The sequence below is a fragment of the Ciconia boyciana genome, chromosome 1 (assembly GCF_034638445.1).
Source record: "Ciconia boyciana chromosome 1, ASM3463844v1, whole genome shotgun sequence".
NCBI classification, from domain to species: Eukaryota; Metazoa; Chordata; class Aves; order Ciconiiformes; family Ciconiidae; genus Ciconia; species Ciconia boyciana.
The window spans coordinates 108136519-108158451 of NC_132934.1; the positions used below are offsets into that span (position 1 = coordinate 108136519).

General features: G+C 36.0%; 1 protein-coding gene across 8 annotated transcripts in view; it reads right to left on the reverse strand.

Annotated features, from left to right (window-relative positions):
- Positions 1-21933, reverse strand: part of ROBO2 (roundabout guidance receptor 2) — a 538871-nt gene that overhangs the window by 81704 nt on the left and 435234 nt on the right. For all 8 annotated transcript variants that reach the window (XM_072886085.1, XM_072886059.1, XM_072886099.1 and 5 more), the window contains exons 9-14: positions 18248-18419; positions 11753-11958; positions 7605-7686; positions 6729-6894; positions 4857-5023; positions 339-460 (exon numbers count right to left, since the gene is read on the reverse strand). In XM_072886085.1, the coding sequence (XP_072742186.1) occupies positions 339-460; positions 4857-5023; positions 6729-6894; positions 7605-7686; positions 11753-11958; positions 18248-18419 (915 nt within the window). The remainder of the gene's footprint in view (positions 1-338; positions 461-4856; positions 5024-6728; positions 6895-7604; positions 7687-11752; positions 11959-18247; positions 18420-21933) is intronic.

A 21933-nucleotide genomic window follows, 5' to 3' on the forward strand; every position in this document is an offset into this window, starting at 1 on the left:
TTTCATATAGCAATTTAATGTTGATATTTAACTTTGATTGTTTTTTGACATGCACAGTAATGAGTCCACAGATCAATTATCCTTTAGATTATGGTGTTAAGCATATTCATTTTTATAGTATTTTTCTAGTCACACAGTTATCTTGCTTTGAGCTGAACACTGAAGGCTTTGAACCTGCCTGACTTGAAAGAGAAAATAAAAATACCATTCCATTACCACATACATATGCCTGTATAACGTCTGAAGTCAGGACTGGAGCTTTTCAGGGTAGTAAAAAACTGCAGGGATAAATAGGCAAAATTAAACTACTATTAAGGTAATAATAACAGAAGCCTTACCGTCCAGGTGACTTGAACCGTCGTGGGTGTCAGCACAACAGGATTATGTAGTCGTACAATGACGTCTCCCAGTTCTTTCTGGACTTGCCTGTGATCCACACCTTGTGCTGGTGGGCTGATATCTGCCAGGCCAGGCACACACAAGAAAGCATTATTTTAATGAGAAGAGTTATATATGGCATCAATAAGAATTACTGAATAGCTTAACAACCTGATTTAAACAGCCTTTATAGTACTGTTTTTAAAACAATACAGTACTAAGGTTTAAATATGAACTCCAAAGCATATCTAGCAATGCAAACAAACCATTCACTTTTAGCTGCTTAGGAAATAATGAAATATAAAAATGTTTAAATGAGTATTCAGACTTGATGGCAAAGTTTTCTCAGATCTGGCAAGTGATGAGAGAGATGCAATATTCACTAGTTCCAAAATACTCAGATAATAATAATGTTGCCCAGATGTCTGGAACCAAATTGGTTAGTATAATTGAAGAAAATGAACAGGGTTTTTTTTTCCATTTTCTTAGAGCATACATGACATTAAGTCATTATGTGTTTCCAAACTTTCACTAAGCTTCCCCTCCCCACATACCATGCACACAAGAAACCAAATGCTAAAAATAGCATTTTCTTCTGCAAAGCAAATTTTCCCTTTACAGATATAGATAATGAAATCTAGTGCAAATATGAAAAAAGAATTAATTTATGAAGCCAAACAGATTCTGATCTAATAAAAGGCCAACAAAACCACTCTACCACAGAAATTTTCTCTTCAAGATTATGTCAAAGATTCCTTCAAAGTGTGTGGAGGATATTTCCTCTAGTCAAAATCTGAAGGAATTTGATCACTTAGTATACATCCATGGAAACCTGCGACTCCATCTCCAGCACCACATGTGGCCCTAGAACCTAGTCCTTAGGGACCACATTTGGGTTATGCCATTGTGTTAAATTGAATGAAGCTGTATTATCTTTGCTAAATACAAAACATGTCAGAAAACGGAGAAGGACATGTGCAATGTGTCTTTTTAGTGACAGTTCCTGGAAATCATAATTTTCTGTTACATTGCACCAAAAGGAGAATATTGGGCTACAGCTATCACCTAGATAATATATCACCATAGCACGTCCCTTCCCTCCAACTTAGACAGAAATGGAGGTACTTTCTACTAGCCAGTGAAGTCTGGATCCCTTCAATGGATCCTTCAAGGATCCCACAACACCGTTCTTGGTCAACAGTTACAGATGCCCTTACTACGTCAATTGTCTATGTGGATTGCATAACGTCTGTTACAAATACACATACTGATTATTTCTGCTGGAATTTGCTTGTAATTTTTCCAGAAGAGGGGATTTGGAATGCAAGCACAGAGTATATTCAAAAAGGCCCGATACAACATGGTCATGCCTGTCTGTGAATCTGTGAATTCTTCTGGGTTTTCCCATGGGATTCACTAGCCAAAGACACTTTCCCTCTTTTTGGATCAACATCATGTCCTTGTGAAAAGAATACATGCATAAAAAGTTTTTTTCCCCCTCTGATGGTCTTAGATATGGGAGTATGCAGCATGTGATTTCTTTTTACCTTCTGAATATTATTAAGAAGAAATAAGAGTGGTCTTAAAAATGAAACATTTAAATATAACAACTGAGTTTGAATCACATGTCTTTAGATTTTGAAAGAAAGTAGTTTTTGATCATTAATATTTCAGCTTCATAATTCTGGATTGTTATGGGTTCTGAGCCACCAACAAACAATATTGTCACAAACTTCTACTGTTATTCAAATGAAAATGGCTCCATGGATCTCCAAAAGGTATATAATCCAAATATGGATGTCAGTGAAGGAGCTTGTCTAGCAAATTATGCCTATTCAAAGTGACCACGAAACAGAGAGACATAAAATAAGACAGCAACTCAGACAGACTGGTTTATAGGATGAAAATTTATGTTGCTATCCACAAAAAGCTATGATCCTTGGTACAAAATACCTACAGCTACCAATGGCTACATTTTAGGTTGTTATCCTGTGGTATACAACCAACAAACTACCTATATTCCCTCAGGAGAAAAGACATCTCTACATAGTGTGTTTGTATGAACTGCATTTCATCTTTTTAATGGGACATATGTCCAGAAGTAAGGGAATAACATGGGCTAATAACAGTAAGAAATGAGTATCGAGTTGTACATGTGGAATCCTGGTTTCTGGTATGTACACTTGGAAACATATGCATATGTGATGCTCACAGTGTAATGTCTTGTAATGTCATTTTCACATTACTAGGAGCCTCCTGGTGGAAAAGCAGTTGATCTACCTATTAGGATATTGTGAAGTATTGGAATAATAAAATCATGACTCAAGCAAAACTGGCTCAAGAAGCTATATTCTGATCACAGTTAAGAGGTCTCTAAAATGAAATTGGTTATATATTTTCTCTAACCTCTCCTTTTAACAGCTTCCATTGAACTTACTATTAGTCGTTAGTGATTTAAATTCCAGGGATAAGATTATATATAGTTTCTTTAAAGTGTTTTTTAATATATGGTTTGGTCTGTTAATAACCCAAACAAGAAATCAACTCTTTTCTTAGCGTAATTACTGATTTCTCTGTCCTTATTTAATGTAAGTCATATAAGGTAAACCTTTTGAAAGTGCCTCATTGTCTACTTGTAGTCCACTGGTGAAAATACGCATAAAATCATATTATTTGTATTTGCTATACTTAATACCAGGAAATTAAATGCTCAGCTATTAAAGCTACCACAGACACCTGTTGCAAATTAATATTATATAGCACTGTTATAGCTGCTTTTTTCTTCCTCTATGGCCACTGTGAATAGGCTTTCTACTGTGTGTCAGCTTCTTCTGTGAGCCTGAATTGAATTCAGGCATAATTAGAAATCACATCAAAACATTATGTTAATTTTCAATTGATTTTATGATTTAATTCTATTAAACTGCAGGCTTGCAAAGAAGCTATAAATCCTGTACATGTCTCAGTGTGCTTGACTGCTAAACAGCTTCTGGAAATGGAAGCTGCAACACATGCTGTAGCTAATTAAAAGACATGTTTTTACTGAAATCAAATTGCTTGTCAGTATGTCAGATAAAAAGTCTATACTTGACACTCAAATGCCAAACAAAGTTGTTTTTTTAACTAGGTGATAAGTTATGCAGACTAAAAGGCTGGTGCAATGAAAAGCATGAGTCACCCCATAATAATGGGAGAGTAAGAGAGAGAAGGAAACTTGTGATACTCTGTGGCTAATCAAGCCATGAAATCCCTGCCCAACTCACTCCTTCAGCTTTTCAGAAAGCAGCCCTGTTTCTCCTTTTAAAGCAATGATTACTATTTTGAGGGGGTAATTATTCAGGACAGATTTATTCAGGAATAGACTGGGATGAGAGAGGCTGGATGTGATGGTTATGTGATAAAGAAACACCACCCTGCTCTTGTTTCTCTCTTTCCATACAGGACCAGCAAAGGACCCAAACCACTTACACATGCTAGAGGTTGACACAGGGTGCACTCTCCATGCACACTTTTATAACTTCCATAAACAGAGGATCTCATTCTAAATTAACTGTGAGAGGAACTATTACTCTGGACTTGAAAAAAATATGATTCCAAAAAATTAATAATTCCTGTATAAAACAGAACCTGTTTGAAACAGAACTACACTCTTTAATGAAGTATTCAAGCAATGTGTTGTCAAAGCCAAAAAAATCCATGCTGTGAAGAGAAACTTGTTTGCGGCAGTCATACAAGGTTAGAGCTTGTGAACAGAATTCAATAGTCAATTCAATAGCAATGGAGGATCACAGCTATCAATTACATCACCACCCTATAAATGAGGGATTTCACTTCAGCCTTCCTTCTTGGTTTATGCCGTGGATTAATATAAATAATTCAGAAATGTAAGTATATAAATAGAAGACCCACACTTTTCTCCGAATAACTTCAAAATATTCTCAGCATGCAGATGCCTTAATTTACATGAAATCTCTGCCTAAATGTTGGACCAGATTAATCAATACACTACAGATATTTTGTGCAATGCTTTTGATTAAAACTAATGCTAAACATGGTGTCTGTCTGTCATAAGCACTTGTTATTATAGTATATCCCTATTATAATAGTGGAGAAGAAGTAAGGACACGGAGAGAAAAGATACTGGGGATAGCATGGTATTCAGAGCACTTTTCAGAAAAGCTTGGGTAACTCACATTACTTTCAATAGAAACCAGGCATCAGGGAGCACACCAAGCCTAAGTTAACTGCAAGCCAAAAGGTCTACAATGTACCAAGGATTAAAGAGCTAACCTATCTCTCCTAAGCTCCAGACTGATACAGCAAACATTGGACAATTTTTTTATCTTTATTGGTTAAGCTCGATTCATGATTCCTTCAGTCAGAGTGCTAAAGCCAAATGGCCAGACTGACCTCAGTCAGCTCTCAGTTCCTTCTTTCTATTTTAGCTCAAGCATGTACGCCTTAATAATTATTATTACCTTGTGTTCGGACAGGATCTGACATAGGGCTGGGATCACTCAGACCTTGTGAATTGATAGCTCTCACCATGAACAGGTAGATTGTATTGGGGCGCAGTCCTCGCACAGTGTAGAGAGTGGTCTTCACGTGGTTAGCCACTGTTTGCCAACTGTTGCTCACAGATTGACTGCAATGAGAAGAGCATTGAAGATTATAGACTAATGCAAGAGAAAAATAAAGAAGTGAAAGGACCTACTTTTGTAACCCTGTATCAAGTCTAAGTACCGGAAAAAGTAGTAAAAGCAGGGTAAAAATAAAAATATTTATTTCAGTTAACTCATCAAGACAGGATAAAAAAAACAACGCAGCTGTCAAAAGTATTTCTTCTTTCAACAGAAGCAAAAGCTTTTGCTATCTCTCTAAAATAAATACCTGCAAGAGGGAAGTGTGGAAAGCTGTAAAGTAAATTTGAATGATAAATAGGCCACTCTTGAACATAAACCTTAGAAAAGAAAATCCTGTTAAAAGAATAATTTTCCATACTGCTAAGTAAATTATGTCAATAAATTGTAATTGGAAGAAAAGTATTCTCCTTGAACTAAATTCATACTCTAAGTTACAAAAAAAATGGCCTGGAAACATGCTTGTAAATAAAGTATATGAATATTTTTTCTGTCGCTACATTTTCCATTGGACATTATTATAATTAAATTGCAATCCACTGTATGAAGAGATTTCAAGTGTGATTGTTAAAACAGCTTTTAATGAAAATGCCTGGCTTTTGTTAAAGTTATTGATGGGATGCCATTAAAGCTTATCTAGGGTGAAATATCACAAAAGTTTAAAAAGAAAATTTGATTTTATTGTGCTTTGTTGTATAGCATTGATTAAAAAATTCTTTAAATATATTAAAAGGAAAAAGAAAATGGAAAGCTATGAGTTTCATGTTGTTTCAATTGTTTCATTCATGTAATGCATAAAGGATAGTACAAGTTCCAGAACAAAACCAACAGTCTGCACATACAATAATGTTCTTTGCTTATTAACATAGCAGGATGAAGCATTATCTCTATAGCTTCTTAAATTTGCATGCATATGATTTTGACAAATTCTTGCATTAATTTAAGTAAAAGATGAACTAAATTATTTGTCATTTGTTGCACAACTTAATTAAGGAAAACATTTAAGAATGTGCACATTTTTAAGTGGAAGTATATAATTCTGATACATGTGAGAGGTATGGCCCATGCTTAAACAAACTTGCCCAGGAGTTCTTTCCTACCGTGTATTAAGTGCTGCTGTGTGGAAGGGAGCAGCTGGATTCTCTTCAAGCTCAGGCTGCAGGATGAAATCTTAAATTATCAACACTAGCCTTTTCAGTTAAAAGTTTTAATCTATCTAAAACAGTAAAAAATAGAAATTTATACTGCTTTGACTCTTTAAGAGGTGCTGCTTTAACAAGAACAGGAATTAAAGTATGCAGAGAGGCTTCAGGATTATCCATTTATTTTCAGATTATTTGTACTATGATAGTCAAGATAACACTGGCCCAAATGATTTGACCTGCAACATTCCTGCAGAAGCCTCTCACTGATCATCAATGCTAGGGAAAAGTAACAAATAATGACTGCATTGTCCTGTTATATTCCTTTTGACCTGAAGAAATAGTTAGATGCTCCTCTAATTAATCACTTAGAAAAAAGTGATAAATTGAAAAAAAGAAATCAATTTAAAAAATAAGAATCAATGCCTGCCATAGGAGTTGAGTCTTTTAATAAACTTCTAATGATACGTGTAGAGTCCAAATGAACACCACAATACCAGGAGAACAGCTGGTACCAGGGTTTAAGCAAAATTAGAAAGGAAGATTAAAAGTGGAATAATTCACATACCTAAAAGCCTCAATGATATATGCACTAGCTGGTAGGCTTCCAGGGGTCCCTGGTTGCCAGGACAGGGTGACACTGTTCTTAGTAACATCAGTGACCTGAGGTTTGGATGGTGGCCCAGGGAGGTCATTCATATCGTAATTTTTACTGACTGTTGCTGCACCAGATTCTGTAAGGGGCAAATACAAAACAATTACTTTTTATCCTTGATTGTGTAAATTTGATCAAAGTAGAACATTAAAAGGAAAAACATGCCAAACATCTGCAAAATCAGCATAACCAATGTTCTTAATCTGTAAATAACAAAGTCAACAATTGCATTACCATGTATATTTTTGGATGAAGAGCTATGATTCTTTAGGTACATACTAAAAGAAATAACCAACAAATCTCAAAAGTTTATATATAAATATATATAAAAAACAAAATAAAGAATAACAAAAAAGCCCAGCTTTGCTGAAATTTACATAAAATATCAAAAACTCAGTTACTAGAAGGCTGAGAAAGTTTCTACATCCAGATCAACTCCAGTACTCACAGAGAGCACATCAGACTTTGATAGGAGTCTGTGTAGGCATAATAGTTTTCTTGCCCAAGGCAATTACTGGACGAATCCACAGTTTATTAATACTCCTGTTCAGAAGAGTTATAGCATACTGCTGTCACTGGAGACAAATACAAATTGCTGCAATGTCAATGGGCATTTAAAGCTAATAGCAATGAAATGCAAGGCGTGTGAAGGAACCCAGCCTTCCCACCTAAAACTTCTCCATCTCAATCCTAGAATTTCTAGAACAGATTATTTGACTCAGACTGCTCTAATATAGTCTACACTTTCATTTTGTGCCAACTGAAAAACAGTCCCTGGACATCACTTACCTGTCACCTCCAGCACAGCACTCCAAGATGTCTCCCCACTGGAACTTGTAGCAACGCAAGTGTAAGTCCCAGTATCAGACATCTAGACATAAAAAACAGTTAAGGGCCATTTTAACAACCTTTTAGAATCAGCTGACAGAGTTTACTCTAATTTTCTTTTTCTAAATGTTTCTTGGTAAGAAGGACTTAGCCTACATTTTACACCAGACTAGAGGGCACCGGACATTTTCAGACAATCATTTAATGGTGGCTTTCTTTTAGAGAACTATAATAAGATTACTTGCTTCTAATACTTTTCTAATCCTAATTTTCATATTGTTAACGGTATCAGTACAGTATGTAAGTGCTACAGAATGGATGTTTTAGTGTCAATCTGTGTATTGGTTACAACAAATGCAGGTGAAATCAGGTAACAATATAACAACAACTGACTTCTTAGAGGATAAAATCTCACCGTTCGTTATCCCACAATGACCCAGGGATACAGTTTACAGTGTCAAGAAGGCTGTTACATCATCTTAGACTTTTATGACAAATGAAGTCATTTCTATACAAGCCACCACACATGTTGCTGAGACTTAACAGTAGTTCTCTCTACACAGACAATCCTCCAAGCCATTTTCAAATGGCAAAGTTAAATCAGATCCTATACCACGCTTTCCTTTCTTCTGTTTCACATGGGATTTTAGTCCAGGCTTGCAAGGCACTTTGGTAGCAAAAAAAAAGCATTTGTATAAAACTGGTGTGATGCCCTTGTCAGTTCATATATTTCAAATTTATTTGGGGAAACCGTTTTGAATTATATTGTCAATGTTAGTCTCACTGCTGTATAAATTGTTCTACTGGAAAATTTGCCAAGTGTTTTGCTATTCCTTACTTAAATTTAAAGTAAAGATTTCTGAGACAGGAACTAGTGACGACTACAGAGATGGGTGGAAAATGGTAACTTTACAAAGCACAAAATATCCAGAGGAGCCCTCCTACCACTATGTATAAAGCGTGGTAATCTGGAGATGGAAGCAGAAGAGTGAGAATGCTGACTAGTGATAAAAGAGAATAATTATATTCACCATCGGATGACTTGACGGAAATAGGACTGCATCCAAGAAGCTTTATTGGACTTTAAGGAATTGTAATGGGTGGTTCTGCTAAATGCAGATTGGCACTATAGCAAAAGTGCTTATACCTCACTCTTCAAGAAGAATGTCAAGGCAAATAAGTGAGATGCTCTTCAGATTACTTGTTGATATATAATTTAATTGATTTTTAACTTTGTCATGTTTGAATTTTGTTGGTATTTTCTTCAGATACACTGTGACTGCAGTGTACCATTCTTAGGAGCAGGAAGCAACTGATTAATGCCAGTTCAATAGTCTGAATGAGCATGACTTGCATTTTAGGAGATGCTTTTGCCATGAAATACAAGCAATAATTAAACCCCTCTGACAATGCCTCAGAGACTCCAAATATAGAGGTGCTGCTAATGAAATGAGAAAGACTCTTGAAAGGAGACAGATTTTCCAGAGGAGAGCACCTTATTGCATTCTGAAGTAGTGTTTTATTTTGCATCTTCCAAGCTTTTATTAAATATATAATTCTTCATTATGGGATAACAGAGAATATTTCTCAAGGCTATGGTTCTCAACTTCATTTGTGTACTACCGTGACAGATGGTGTATGGCATACTCAATTAAGTATGTGGTATACACAACAGAGTAACTTGCAGAAGGCAAACTCAACATATAAAGCAAGCTGGAGATATGCTGCCTCTTGCAAGTTATGGTGAATTATCTAACTTCCAGACTGCGGATGGATTAGATACAGACATAGTGTGTTGGTAATTCAATTATTTATACTTTTTTTGTGCTATGGAAAAAACAAAAGGGCAGATGAATGGAAAATCTTTGTTATTCAGCAAAATAAACAGTTTTCTTCCTCAGTTAATGCAGGTGTCTAAATCTGGTGTAGTACACTTCTACGGAGCAGAAGGAAGTTTTCCATCAGTGTTGACCTGTCTGAAAGGATATTGAGTGAGTGACGTATGTGAGTTTTTAGTTGTATTCCTCAGAGCAACTGGGAAGATTGGCTCATCAGAAAAATCTCTAGTTTCATGTTTGACTGTGGCCCATGGTTCACTGTGACTGCTGCAGACTCCTGAATAATTTGATTATTGGTTCTTGGTTCTTTACAGATTAGCACAGAAAGAGAGTTACATAGCAGAAGAGGATGGTCTCAAAGGTTTAAATAGTAGTGGCTCATCTATACCCACACCTTGAAATATTTTATGATTGCAATAGGGAGGAGAAGGCTGAGGACATGTGGGTGATAAATATTAATTTGTTTTGAATTCGGGTATGTAAGTGTACTTGGACATATTTCGTGGCCGTTTTTTTGCTTAGGAATTGTTGCTAGTCCTTGCTCAGGTAGACCTGAGAGAAAAGTTAAACATTCCAGATTGAAATCCATATTTAATTCATAAAAATTGCAAGGTATAGGAGAAATCTGTTTTTTATGTTGTGTGTGTTTTTTGTTCTTAAGTCTGAGTCAAACAGTGCACATTACTGCAATCAAGGGGTTTATAAAAAATGTCTTTCTGAGCCTTTAAGGAAAATTGGTTACTAGTGAATGAGCCACTTAAGGATCAATAAAAGCTTCATGTCTTTCAAAACCACACTCACTACTAATACTGTTTTCTTCTCCCCTTGCAAGCAATTTTTTTTCCTTTCGTTTACAGACCTTGTGGCTCTAACAGTGAGATTAATGTGCTGGCACGATTCAGAACCAATTTCATTGTTTGCATAGCTGCATGAAGACAGGTATCCCAGGAGCTTCTGCCTCATGGACACTCCACAGAAGCCCATCATCGATGCCTGAAAGTTTGTTTGAAATCACTAAGCTTCCACCTTTAATTGCTGCTTTCTAACACTACTGGGGAATCTTGACTATTCAAGCGCACTCTTTAATCCAGCTCTACAGGAAAAATGCATTAACCTTCATGGCCTAAACCTGCCTTCAGCCCAGGGAGGAAGGATAAATTGTTTACTCAAGGAAAGCTAGCATAAATTTTTTAATAAATTCCATTTTGTTCCAAGGAACTTAACAATTCATCTATGATCACTGATGAGATGGTATCAGAAAACAAAACTGCATTTTATGTCTTGTTCTTGGTAGCTGTGTTTATTGACATTTTTTTGGATGGCAAAGCTAAGTGCAGAAATTACTGCTGATGAAATTAAATGGTTTCTGAAATCATCTTGAAGTTCTTGACAAATAATTACATTTACCTTACTATTTTTCCATATATATGCTTGCCCACATACACACAAACAACTACGCATTTTTATCTTTGAACAGGGAAAAAATTAAAAGCCCAAACAAAGATTAGTGATGCAATGTTTATCAACAAAATCTGACACTATACTGTTTGGAATATTATGAGATTTCTTTGTATTTTTAAGATATTGTATTATCTTATGTGTCAAAATGTAAATATTGTGATAGGCATTTCATTTTGAATAGAAATCCCTCTGCATATGACTGCATGTATGTTACAGTATTAGTTGTCTTCTCCCATCCACAGCCTTATAGAATGTCTCCAGCAAGCGTAACATTGGAATAAATCAGCCAACTCAAGACTGCCAAGATTCACTGATGGAGAAAATGCATGGCCAAACCCTGATGAACTCCAGAATCACTTGCTAGCACAATAGCTCCTGGAAAATTATAATCAGGTGTTGAAAATGAAGTGCTCTAAGTTTTAAAAGAGACAACAGGCCAATGGCTTAATGGTAAGACTCACTGTAAAGATAAGGAAGGCCTGTCCTTTTACATGTCTATCCATCCCCAGCTCATGTCTTTTATTGCAATATACGTAAGATTTTAAATATCAATTCTATTTTTAGGGAATTCTAATAGAAATATCTGATGCTAGTTTGGGTCTTCTGGTTCCCCCCCCTCCCCCCTTCATTACACAATGTCAAATAATGAAATAGGATGTGGACTTGGTGAGAATTTCACAGTAAAAGAGACAACTAAGTTCATTTTGAAGACAACAGACAGCAAGACATCAGAGCTGCTTGAGATACACACCAACAGCTCAAGACTAGCCATGTACCACCTATAGCACTTGTTTTGTTATCCCTACTCACCCGCAGAGTTTTAATCTGAAGCGTCCCCTGATCCTGTATGGATGTTCGAGGGTCTCTGCCCAGGAAGGTGAATCCTTCTTTTAACCAGCTGATGACAGGAAGGGGGTCGCCGGTTGCCTTGCACTTCAGCAAAGCTGTCCCATCCACGGCCAGTGTCTGATTGACAGGCCCCTGGAGGATGATGGGTGGAGGCCTATCTGTCAAGACTAAACAGTGACACACATGTTGGCACCCACACCTTTAACAGTCCCCTGCTGCAGTTAGCCCTTTCCTTGACACAGTACCAATTTTAATAGACCGGTTTAATTTTGCCTCTAAAAGACTAAAAACATTATTTTTGGAAGACCCACAGATACATGTTAACAATTAACTGCTATATTTGAAAAGCGTTTTTGTAAGAATTTTATTTCACCACTGCAAGATAATACCTAGATATATAAACTTCTGTTAGCAAAGACCATCTGACTCATTTGATTAAGACAGGATGAAAATTAAGACCTTGATCCAGAAAAGAACTAAGGTACATCTTGTATGTCTTCCAATTTAGGAAAGCACTTAAAGCACATGTTTAATGTCACATCAAAATGTGCTTAATTGCCTACCTGATTTAGGGCCTAAAAGAGAAAATCTGTTAAAGTTCAAAGTGAAACACCATAGCCATTCTAGCATGGTTACCAATCACATCCCCCATTCATGCTCAACTTGCAAGTTTTCATCAGCAAAAATATTTAACGATTATACAAAATGCTTTCATAATCTGAGTGATCTAAATGACTGTACCACTCTTTCCAGTGGAGAAAAATTCAAATTCAGTCAAGCCATTTAACAGATTACTTATCAAATCATTTCATCACCTTTTAAAGCCATGAACTCTCTTAATTTTTTTCCCCTAATAATTTACATTTTCATGCTTGAAATACTGCTTAAAGGACTCCGTAACCAGTGAACCTCATTCCATGACCAGTGGGGTATCTTGAAATTGAGGCAAAATGCTCATGTTCACTTGTCTTGAAAGACCAATTTTTCTTAAATAATTCTGCTGCTGAACCTATTCTCTCAGCTATCTGTTAAGCAGCAAAAGATAACTCTGTTTCTAAAGAACACGTTTATACAAAATGAATGTGAAATACTTGAATATAAACAAGGCTATGACTCCTGCTTAAAATCAGTATAACAGAACTGAGAATTCATTTTTATATATTTACCTGCCACGCTGCTGCTGTTTTAAACTGAACAATTATACGATTGGTATTAAATATTGTAACAGGCAGGATTAGTTGCTAAACTAGTGCAAGTTAACCTGCCTCCACTAATGTCAATTGAGTTTGAATCATTTATTCCAGCTGAGAATCTGGTTCATTATAGGATATACTTAACACCTGACTCTAACAATGAAGTGAAAATAAATTATTGTGAAGCAATATGGTTTCTGTTGTATTTGAGCTGTTTGAGATGCAAACCTCTGGAACCTTCAATAGATCCAAAGTGGTTTCATTACATTATTTAATAAATAAAAGATATTAGGGAGATGTTAATGGAACATTTTATACCTAAAATAATTGTTCCTGAAATTGTAATGTTGCAAAAATACTAACTACTTTCTTTTGCTAACAAGATACACAAAGGGTAGAATCATTAGTATTAGTAGCACCTTGGAGTGTGAGTTCATCACATTTATTGAAATTGAAACTGAAAACAGAAAGCCAATACAGGTTATTTATTAACACCAGAACATGAAAGCTATTTTGGAAATTCTGCAATATCACCCACTGAATGCAGAGATAGGACAGGAAAGACCATATTACAAGAAAAGAGAAAATGTAATGCATTTTCACCTTGGTATGAAATTTTTGATCTCATTAAGGTTCCTTATGACTATACAGTTCAGCCATTTGGTGAAATAAAAATTGATTTCAGCTCATATGTATTATCAGCACACCTGCAGCATGAGTATATTCAAATGAAAACTTAGCTGTGTGAGTTTTCATTTAGGTTTAACATAAAATAGCAAATCCCAGTTTTCTAGGTATCTAAAAATTAAGGAAAAAGAATTACTTAAGTTGCTAACTAGCCCATTGCAGTTATTTGCTGCATCTAATTGCCTTTCATACGTGTAGCAATGTAGGTATTTTCAAAACCTACTGCATTACAGATATTGTTCTTTGGCATGTAATTATTTTTTTTACAGCCCAAATGAGGAGCTCATAATCCTTTAAACAGCTCTGATCAATAGTGTAATTGAAAGTCTCCTGGCCAGAAGGAATCTTCATTTTCAAGGGTGTTATGGGTGAAAGACCACTACAGGTTTCCATGACACTAAGGCTAAAGGTTAAATGAACACTTAGGGTTTCCACTGATCTGTGAACGACTATATTGTCTTCACAACTATGACTTGTAAATCTTCCCTAAAACGTGTATACGTGCTTGTGTTCCTACTACGTAGGTTTCCTGTACAAGGATTCAAAACTCTGTTAGAGGTTTAAAAAGATATATAATAAGCATTCTGAAGAACAGAGATATAATGAAAAATATCTACAAAAAGGTTGAGGGTTTTGTTAGTTTCTTTCATTACATTTTAGGTTTTTATTTAACTTTTACATTGTTTTCTCCTAGCAGGAACCTTTTATACCCATTCTACAGAAATATTTTGTGTGGCTAAAATATATTTGCATAGTAAAATAGAAGTTGATTTCAAAATTAATTTAATTTTAAAAAAGGGTTTTGAAACTATTTGTCAGCAACTATATATTCATATATTCTGGTAACTGAAAAATTATCAAATTCCTTTTGTGATAAAATGGAATTTGGTGAAATTACAACAGGAAATTAAAAAAAGAGAATTACAAAGTGCAGTCTTTACTTCGGCACTTCCCAAATCAATATTTCAAAAGTTTTCCTGGTGAATTAATGGGGAAAATCAGATGCAAGTCATGAAATTCTCATTATGAACACTAGCATGATAGGGCAGGGTGCTCTCCTGAGAGGTGGAAAAGCAGACACCAATCGTTCCTCTGTCTTTTTTGTGGAAGAGCTTCACAGGAGGCCGTGAAGTTGTTCTGAATCTCTCCTGTTTGAAACTGGGGAGAGATTTGCTATAAAACTATAAAACATGTAATATACATTTGATCAGGGACAGGAATCATGGTTGCCAGATTTGCAGATGAGTAAACTGTGAGTAATATTAAATTCTTCCACAACAATTTGAGAGAGACGTACCCCAGAATATTCAACAGACCTATAGTCAAAAAATTGCAGAGGATTTTGGGAAAAATGCCTTAAGTGTTTAGTCCATATCAGTGGAGAGGGAGCTATTGAGGTATGCCGCCAACTCCTTCTCTCTCTTTTTTTTTTTTTTTTTGACATCTGTTCTGAATTCTCCTTATAGGTCCAGCCTTTTGCTTTCATTCAAAAGCCCCGAAATGTGATCTTTTTAATTAATTGAATATCCTAAAACATTTCATTCTTATGTTGCCATCCATTGGGGGAGGTTAAGCTTGCTCCTCCATTCCAATACTCATCCTAAACCGCAGCTGCTGGGTAAACTAGCATTGGTAGGCTGATCCTACAGTTGAGCATGAAGTGGTTGACATTTTTATTAATAAATATAAATAATGACTAGATTAGGAGAAACTGAGATCTACTCCAAAATACTGTGTGCATGATGGATAAATTTATGGAATAAATTACTAATTGTAAACTATTCTTTTTATCTTGAGTATAGACATAGTTAGATGGAAGCATTTGGTTTATTTGCATGATCTGTCATTTTAAGACCGTGAGCTGCATATTCACTTCTTCAGTTTGAAAGGATTGCTAAGATTGTCTCAATTTTTAAAATGATTTTGCTTTTCCAGATGTGTGTTAGACAGTGGATTATATGATAGCCTTTAAAGAAAATACAAGATTTGAATTTCAAATACACTGAAGGCTCTTAGCACAGTCCATAATCAGCAAAATTATCACTCAGCTCAGCACATTTCATCACAGCTAGTAATCTCTTCTCATGTGAACACTTGAGTTAAAAATATTTCCAGTAAAGACTTGTAAGTGCAAAAATGTAACAACTGAAACACTGCTATATATGGTATAATTAAGCACTTGTTTTTCTGCACATGACATATGTTTTCATTCTGTATTGGAACTTCAATTGGATCTAAATTACTCTGGATCAAACAAAAATGTGTTCAAAATGAAAAAGATGGCTCGCCACTATTATTAAATCATTAACCAAACAGAAAAATTCTGGGCTATGAAGTAAAACTGAAATCACCAGCCAAAAACTAGAACACTAATGCTTAAGTATATAGCTAGCATGAACAGTGTTTATCTTTTATTATATTTTTAAAACCATTAAATTAGATTTCCCTACTAATAAAAATCATTAGCTTCCATAACTTCTACTCAGCATCAACCAAAACAGGTTATTTAGATATTTATGGTTAACTTCCTAACTGAAAGCAATTAAAAAAATATCTGTGATCTAATGGTACATTTATTTATATAATCTCAGTTCCACAATATTGTTCTGGCATTTTTCTCCTGACCTCACCTGCCCTTTGACTCAAGGATGAAATGGTATTTCTATAAAGCAACCTTGTATTATTTCATAATGATCATGCTGACAGTGGGTTCTAGAAAGCGTTCGAAGAACGCAGGCCTTGCATTCCTTGAGCAGCAGAGCCACCAGCTAATTCTTTCTCTAGCAATGTGGAATGCATACCACCTTTAATCAGAATTAATTGTAGTTGAGTTTGCATTGTAGCAGGGACACCTTTGTGAGATTTCTGTTGACTTGTTACACAAACTAACAAAAATTCCAAAGAGGTCATTAGGATTTATTATTTTTTTTGCCCTACACAAGAAACAGATAAAGATGGACCACAGGCCTTATCTGTCAAAAGGAAGAATTTCTCATCACTAATATCCTTGAACCTGATTTGATCCTCTCAGCTCCTGTTGCAGTAAATCTGTACAGCATCAGCAGGTGCAACCATTAACAGCTCAATGTCCTCTTAGCCAATGTTTGTGTGTTCTATTTATTGCAATCACAGTCATGGCACTGAATCAGGCAGCGCTATGGACAGATATTAAAAAATACTGCCTTTCCATTAATTTTAAATGACCTTTTAATCTACATTTAAATTTGAATTGAATGAAAATGCATCATTTTGTCATAGACCATGAGAGAAAGGACTTAAAGAGACTGCAGAGCAAAGGTTAGCCTTTAGTCTCCAGAAACTACTTTACAGAAAAGCAATGTGCTTGTAAAGATGCAAGAATAAGGCAGAAATTATCTCTCCTTGTCATAAAAATATAGACAGCTTTTGGAAAACAAAGAAAAGGCATCAAATTAATGCTCAAACCTCTATAACATGAGCCTGAACCTCTCTACCTGTCACTTGTGATGAATATGCTCTTGTGAAAAGCCAGATTATTCAGAATTAGACATCTTTTCAAACTTCCATGGTGCAGGCAGGTCTCTAAGGGAACGGTAAAAGTAGACCTCTGCATATAACAACAGTTTTAATGGCAAAAATTCATCAAAGTCTGTCAGGAGATATTTAATGAGTCAGTTAAGATAAGGAATAATGATGCCGGGGAATGCAACAATCTCCTAGTATAAAAGGAATTCTGTTGTTTTCTTCACTAACATTAAAGGATGCAAACTGCCTTCTATCCACAATGGGATGAAGAGGGATATCAACAGGATTCCTGACACATGAAAATGATTCATGTTTGTGGATGGAGTAAGGTAAACTTCAAGGCAGGATAACTTTCAAACCCAAAATTTTGAAATGGAAAGCATCATGTAGTGCTGCTACATGATGATCAGACAAGACAGATCATGTAGTGCTTTTCTTTTCCTTTCCTGAAAACCCTACCTATGTATTTACATGTCTCTTTTCACATCTAACCATACTGATAAATTCTTAGAACACAGCTCTAAGGTAAGGAAATATCTTGGTGTTTTATGACCACAAGAACTAAAGGGCTACATGTTGTAGCTGTTCTAAACCAACAGTACTCCAGTAAATTCAAGGCAACTGTGTTGATGTAATTGAGCTAAGGACACATCCCCAAACTAGCTGCCTAAGATAATATTGAAGTCTGGGACTGACATGGGAATTGAGCCTGATTTTTCTTCACCTCAGTTCAATGCTTTAATCACAAACCTATTCATTCTTCACAATATTTTCTCCAGTCCTATCTTAGCTCTAGTACACTGAGAAGCTTTCTTTCTCACCAACCTTACTCTAAGCTGGTTTGTACCTTGTTTGTATTATTAAAGAACCTCCAGAAAGCAAGCAAAAGGCAAACTAGACTTTGATGCCTTCTTGATACCACAGGGAATTGCAGAGAGACCCTTTTTCATTGTATTTTCTGTAGAAACTTGTCTGTTTACTTGTATGAATTATGTGATCTCATATGCCTTTATTTACACTACTTTTAAAATATTTTTGACAGGAAAAAACAATAGGAATTTCTATAGCTCACCATCAGTAACCTCCAGCTGAGCCTTTGCTAAAATGCTTCCAGCAACCGTCAGTGCTTGACAAATGTAGTAGCCTGCATCAGACCGCTGAATGTTGGTAATAGTGAGGTCTCCAGTTGGTGACACTGAATATCTGCTGTTGGGTTGGAGAGGCTGGTTTGGGAAGAGTAGATTCTGCAAAGACAATTAATCTCACATCAATTCAAAAGACAAAAGCACCACTTTTCCCTCAGCTAGAGAGACAATGATTTTTCCTTAAAAGTACTATATATAAACTAGAAGAAAAAGTAAGTGTGGTTATGACTTTATGAACACATAGAGCTAGCTTTCCCTGCCTTGGGCAACTTGCAGTTTAAATTAGAAACAGCCCTTTGCCAGCACACAGTGGTGTGTTCTGGCTGGGGGTCTAGGCGAGGAGAGATTTTCCAACAATCACACTTGAGTGATTTCTATTTGTGACACATTCATCTTCATTCTAAATGTAATTGTAATAATATACTTAGTTGGCTGTCAAGCCAGGAGGACACAATACTACAGTAAACATTAGAAAACTAGCAGAAAGAATTGAATCTGGGAGACTTGAGGGAGCATAGCACTATTGTTTGGCTGTGAATATGTTCTGGGCAAAGGAGAAAGTAAGAGTGTGGCACGGAAGGAAAGCTGGGAAGAAGATACAAACAAGTCATAAAGTAGGAGAAGCTGGCAGAGCATGAGATCTTAAAGGAGAAGTAAAAGAAAATTAAAACTGAGATATACCGAAGGAGAAAAGCAGCATGGAGCCTTGAGGGTGAAAAGAAAGGGTATAAATCTGATGCGGAAATCATCAGAGAGAAAAAATAATTTCATGTAGGATAAGACATCAGTTAGCACAAAACAGGGAGATTAGCTTTTGCCTTTGGGCTGGATTGGAGAAAAGAGAGATGTCAACAGGAATAACTGGAATGGATGTAGCAGTCATTGCATATGATGAAGGACTGAATGAATCAATAATACAAAAAAGGACAGAAAAGCTTTTAGTGGTGAGGGCTGTGTTTTAAAGGAAAAAGTTATACTGTCTGGCACAGCTCTTGATGTGAATAAAAAAGAACCAGAAAAGGGAGGCAATGTGAACAGAAAGGTCATCAGCATTGCCCAATGAGACAGAAAGGGGAATAGATTAAACAATAATTAAACAACAGTAATTCTAGTCTGGCTTTTATGTCAACTCAACAAGCCTCTCTGAAAAATACAATTGTTTGTATCAGGAATATCCCAACACACTGTTACCATGCTGTGATAAGCTTTCAGTCATCACTGCAGTTCTGTATAGCTCTGCTGTGCTTTCTAATGACGACTCCATACTAACTTTTAAGGTTGTCTATATGGGCTAAAAAGAAAGTCTAAAACTACAGAGTACGGTATTAAATGAATTTTCTGTAGATCTGCTTCTTCTGCAGTAGACATTAATGGTTTACAAAAACTGATTTGGAACTGACAAGCAACAAACTTGGATTTTAAAAAATTCTGCTTTGAAGTGAAATTCACACCTTTATCTCTCTGATTTTGGCAATAAAAGGAGAGAGACATGCTTTAAATAAGATCCGACACTCCAGGTATCCTTATAATTGTATTAACCTACTAGGCTACTTGTCACCCTAGGGTCAGTCTTTCCCCTTACTCCCTTTTGATGTCAATGTTCAAGAAATTTTTCACAGCAAATTTTTCCTCAAAAATCAATATGCACCCAGTAAACGTGTCAGATCCAATAAGAAAAAAAAAGTGAAAATTCTGAAACAATTTCAGGTTTCAGGGCTTAAGTGGGTCTCGAAAAATTGCCCTGTTTTCTGAATTGCCTTGAAACTTTCAGAATAACCTCTGCCTGGCACAGATACCTACCAAATGAGGGTATTATGAAAACGCCACTAAATTTTATGAGAAAGCAGAGAATTTTGATATGGCTGAGCTTGACTCTATTTATCACTCATTATGCAAAGTGTAAAAAGAAACACAACGTAAAAGATGGTGCAAGGATCAAGCTCCTAATTCTTAAGAGGAAAAAGATCTAGAATCCTCTTCATCACTGCATTAGAAAGGGGAGGCTACCCTTCTTTTTATCTTCAGCATGGGCTTATCTGTTCTTGAGAGGTACCACATCCCAGTGAATATTTTACACTTCAGGAGGAGCTCATCAGTCTCATGACTCCTCCCTTCAAAGTCCAGATAACTATGAATTATAAATTACAAATTTAACAGGAATTATAAATGTCCTAAATTACAGTACAACCCCTTTTAAAATGTTTTTACAATTTCACTGGTTTTAATTAGCTGTCAGGTTGCACATCTGGGCATGCTGGGTTGCAAACAGGGGGACCAGAGCCATCCCTGATGTAATACCACTGAATTTATCTTAAGTAAGAATTTAATCTAGAAAGTCTAAAGGTTACACACACCCTGCCCTAGTGCATTTCATTGGCAGGCGGCTGTTAGGCTCTGGGGAAAAGGCTACCAAGTACAAAGGACCAGCTGTTTATGCACAAGTTGGCACAAAAAATTACTCAGGAGGGAACAGCTCCCCTCCCTTCCAGCTGGTTGTGCTCAGAAACACAGGATCGAGAAATGGATTCACAATGAAAAATGCCCTACTGGAGTGGGCTAACATGACTACATAACATTACTCTGAACACTATCAGTGGTGCTGCAAACAGTTCCTTGAGTAAAAGCAGAAGCAAGTGTTGTAAAGCCAAGTGACAACTTATAGCCAGGCATACAAAGGTGCAAAGTCATGTATGTTCAGTGGACGATGCCTAATTTGGCCAAAATACTGTCCTTCAGATTTGTATGATGATATACAGTATGTGGAAACTCACCTATTCTATGGCGTCTCATTGCAAAATCTGGCAAGTTGTATATTGAGACAGTAACACTAACCTGTGTTTCCTTCACTGATGCTCAATTAAGATTAACATGAGGGTGTAGTGAATCACATTGAGCTGTGTTTCAAGGTTTGATTATAAACCATGTAGGTATCAATTTTTATGTTGCATTTATTTGCCAAAAAAGACCATTCTAACCCTCAGGGATCTGGTTCTCAATATGGTAATTAATTTTCCAGGTTTGTAATTAAACAGCTTCAACATGGTACAATCAGTAGGTAATAACATTCAATTAAAGACACAAGATGCATTTTCACCTTAAAATGTTTTTACCCTTGAAGTGATACCAATGGAAGAGGATAAAATAGAGTATTAACACTTTTCAATTACGCTAAATGACTTTAATCCTGCAAATGATGTCCTACTTTAATTAGAAGCTCTTCTCTTTATTACAGCATGATGGATGTCCACTTTATTAGATTCAAGTGTGACACTATAAGCTCACTTTACATAAACATTACCATGTTATTAAAATGCTCTACAAGGAAGGGTTTTGAAATGTTTGCTAGCACATCAGTACTTCCTACTTTAATTTCAATATGCTATTCTACTTTTCCCTTGGAACAATTTTCACCTTAGCGAGACTCACAATACTGGGCTTTTCCAGGATGTGATCCATGGAGGCTAGATCTAAAGTTCTCTGAATAATACACTGAAGACTAAGCTTACAGTCATAAAGTAATAGTGTTGTATCTCTGTAAGCCACAAATCCAACAGAGCACAAAATGCTGTCAGCCTTGGTCCTCTCATTCTGGACCAGTTATGTGACCTCTTGA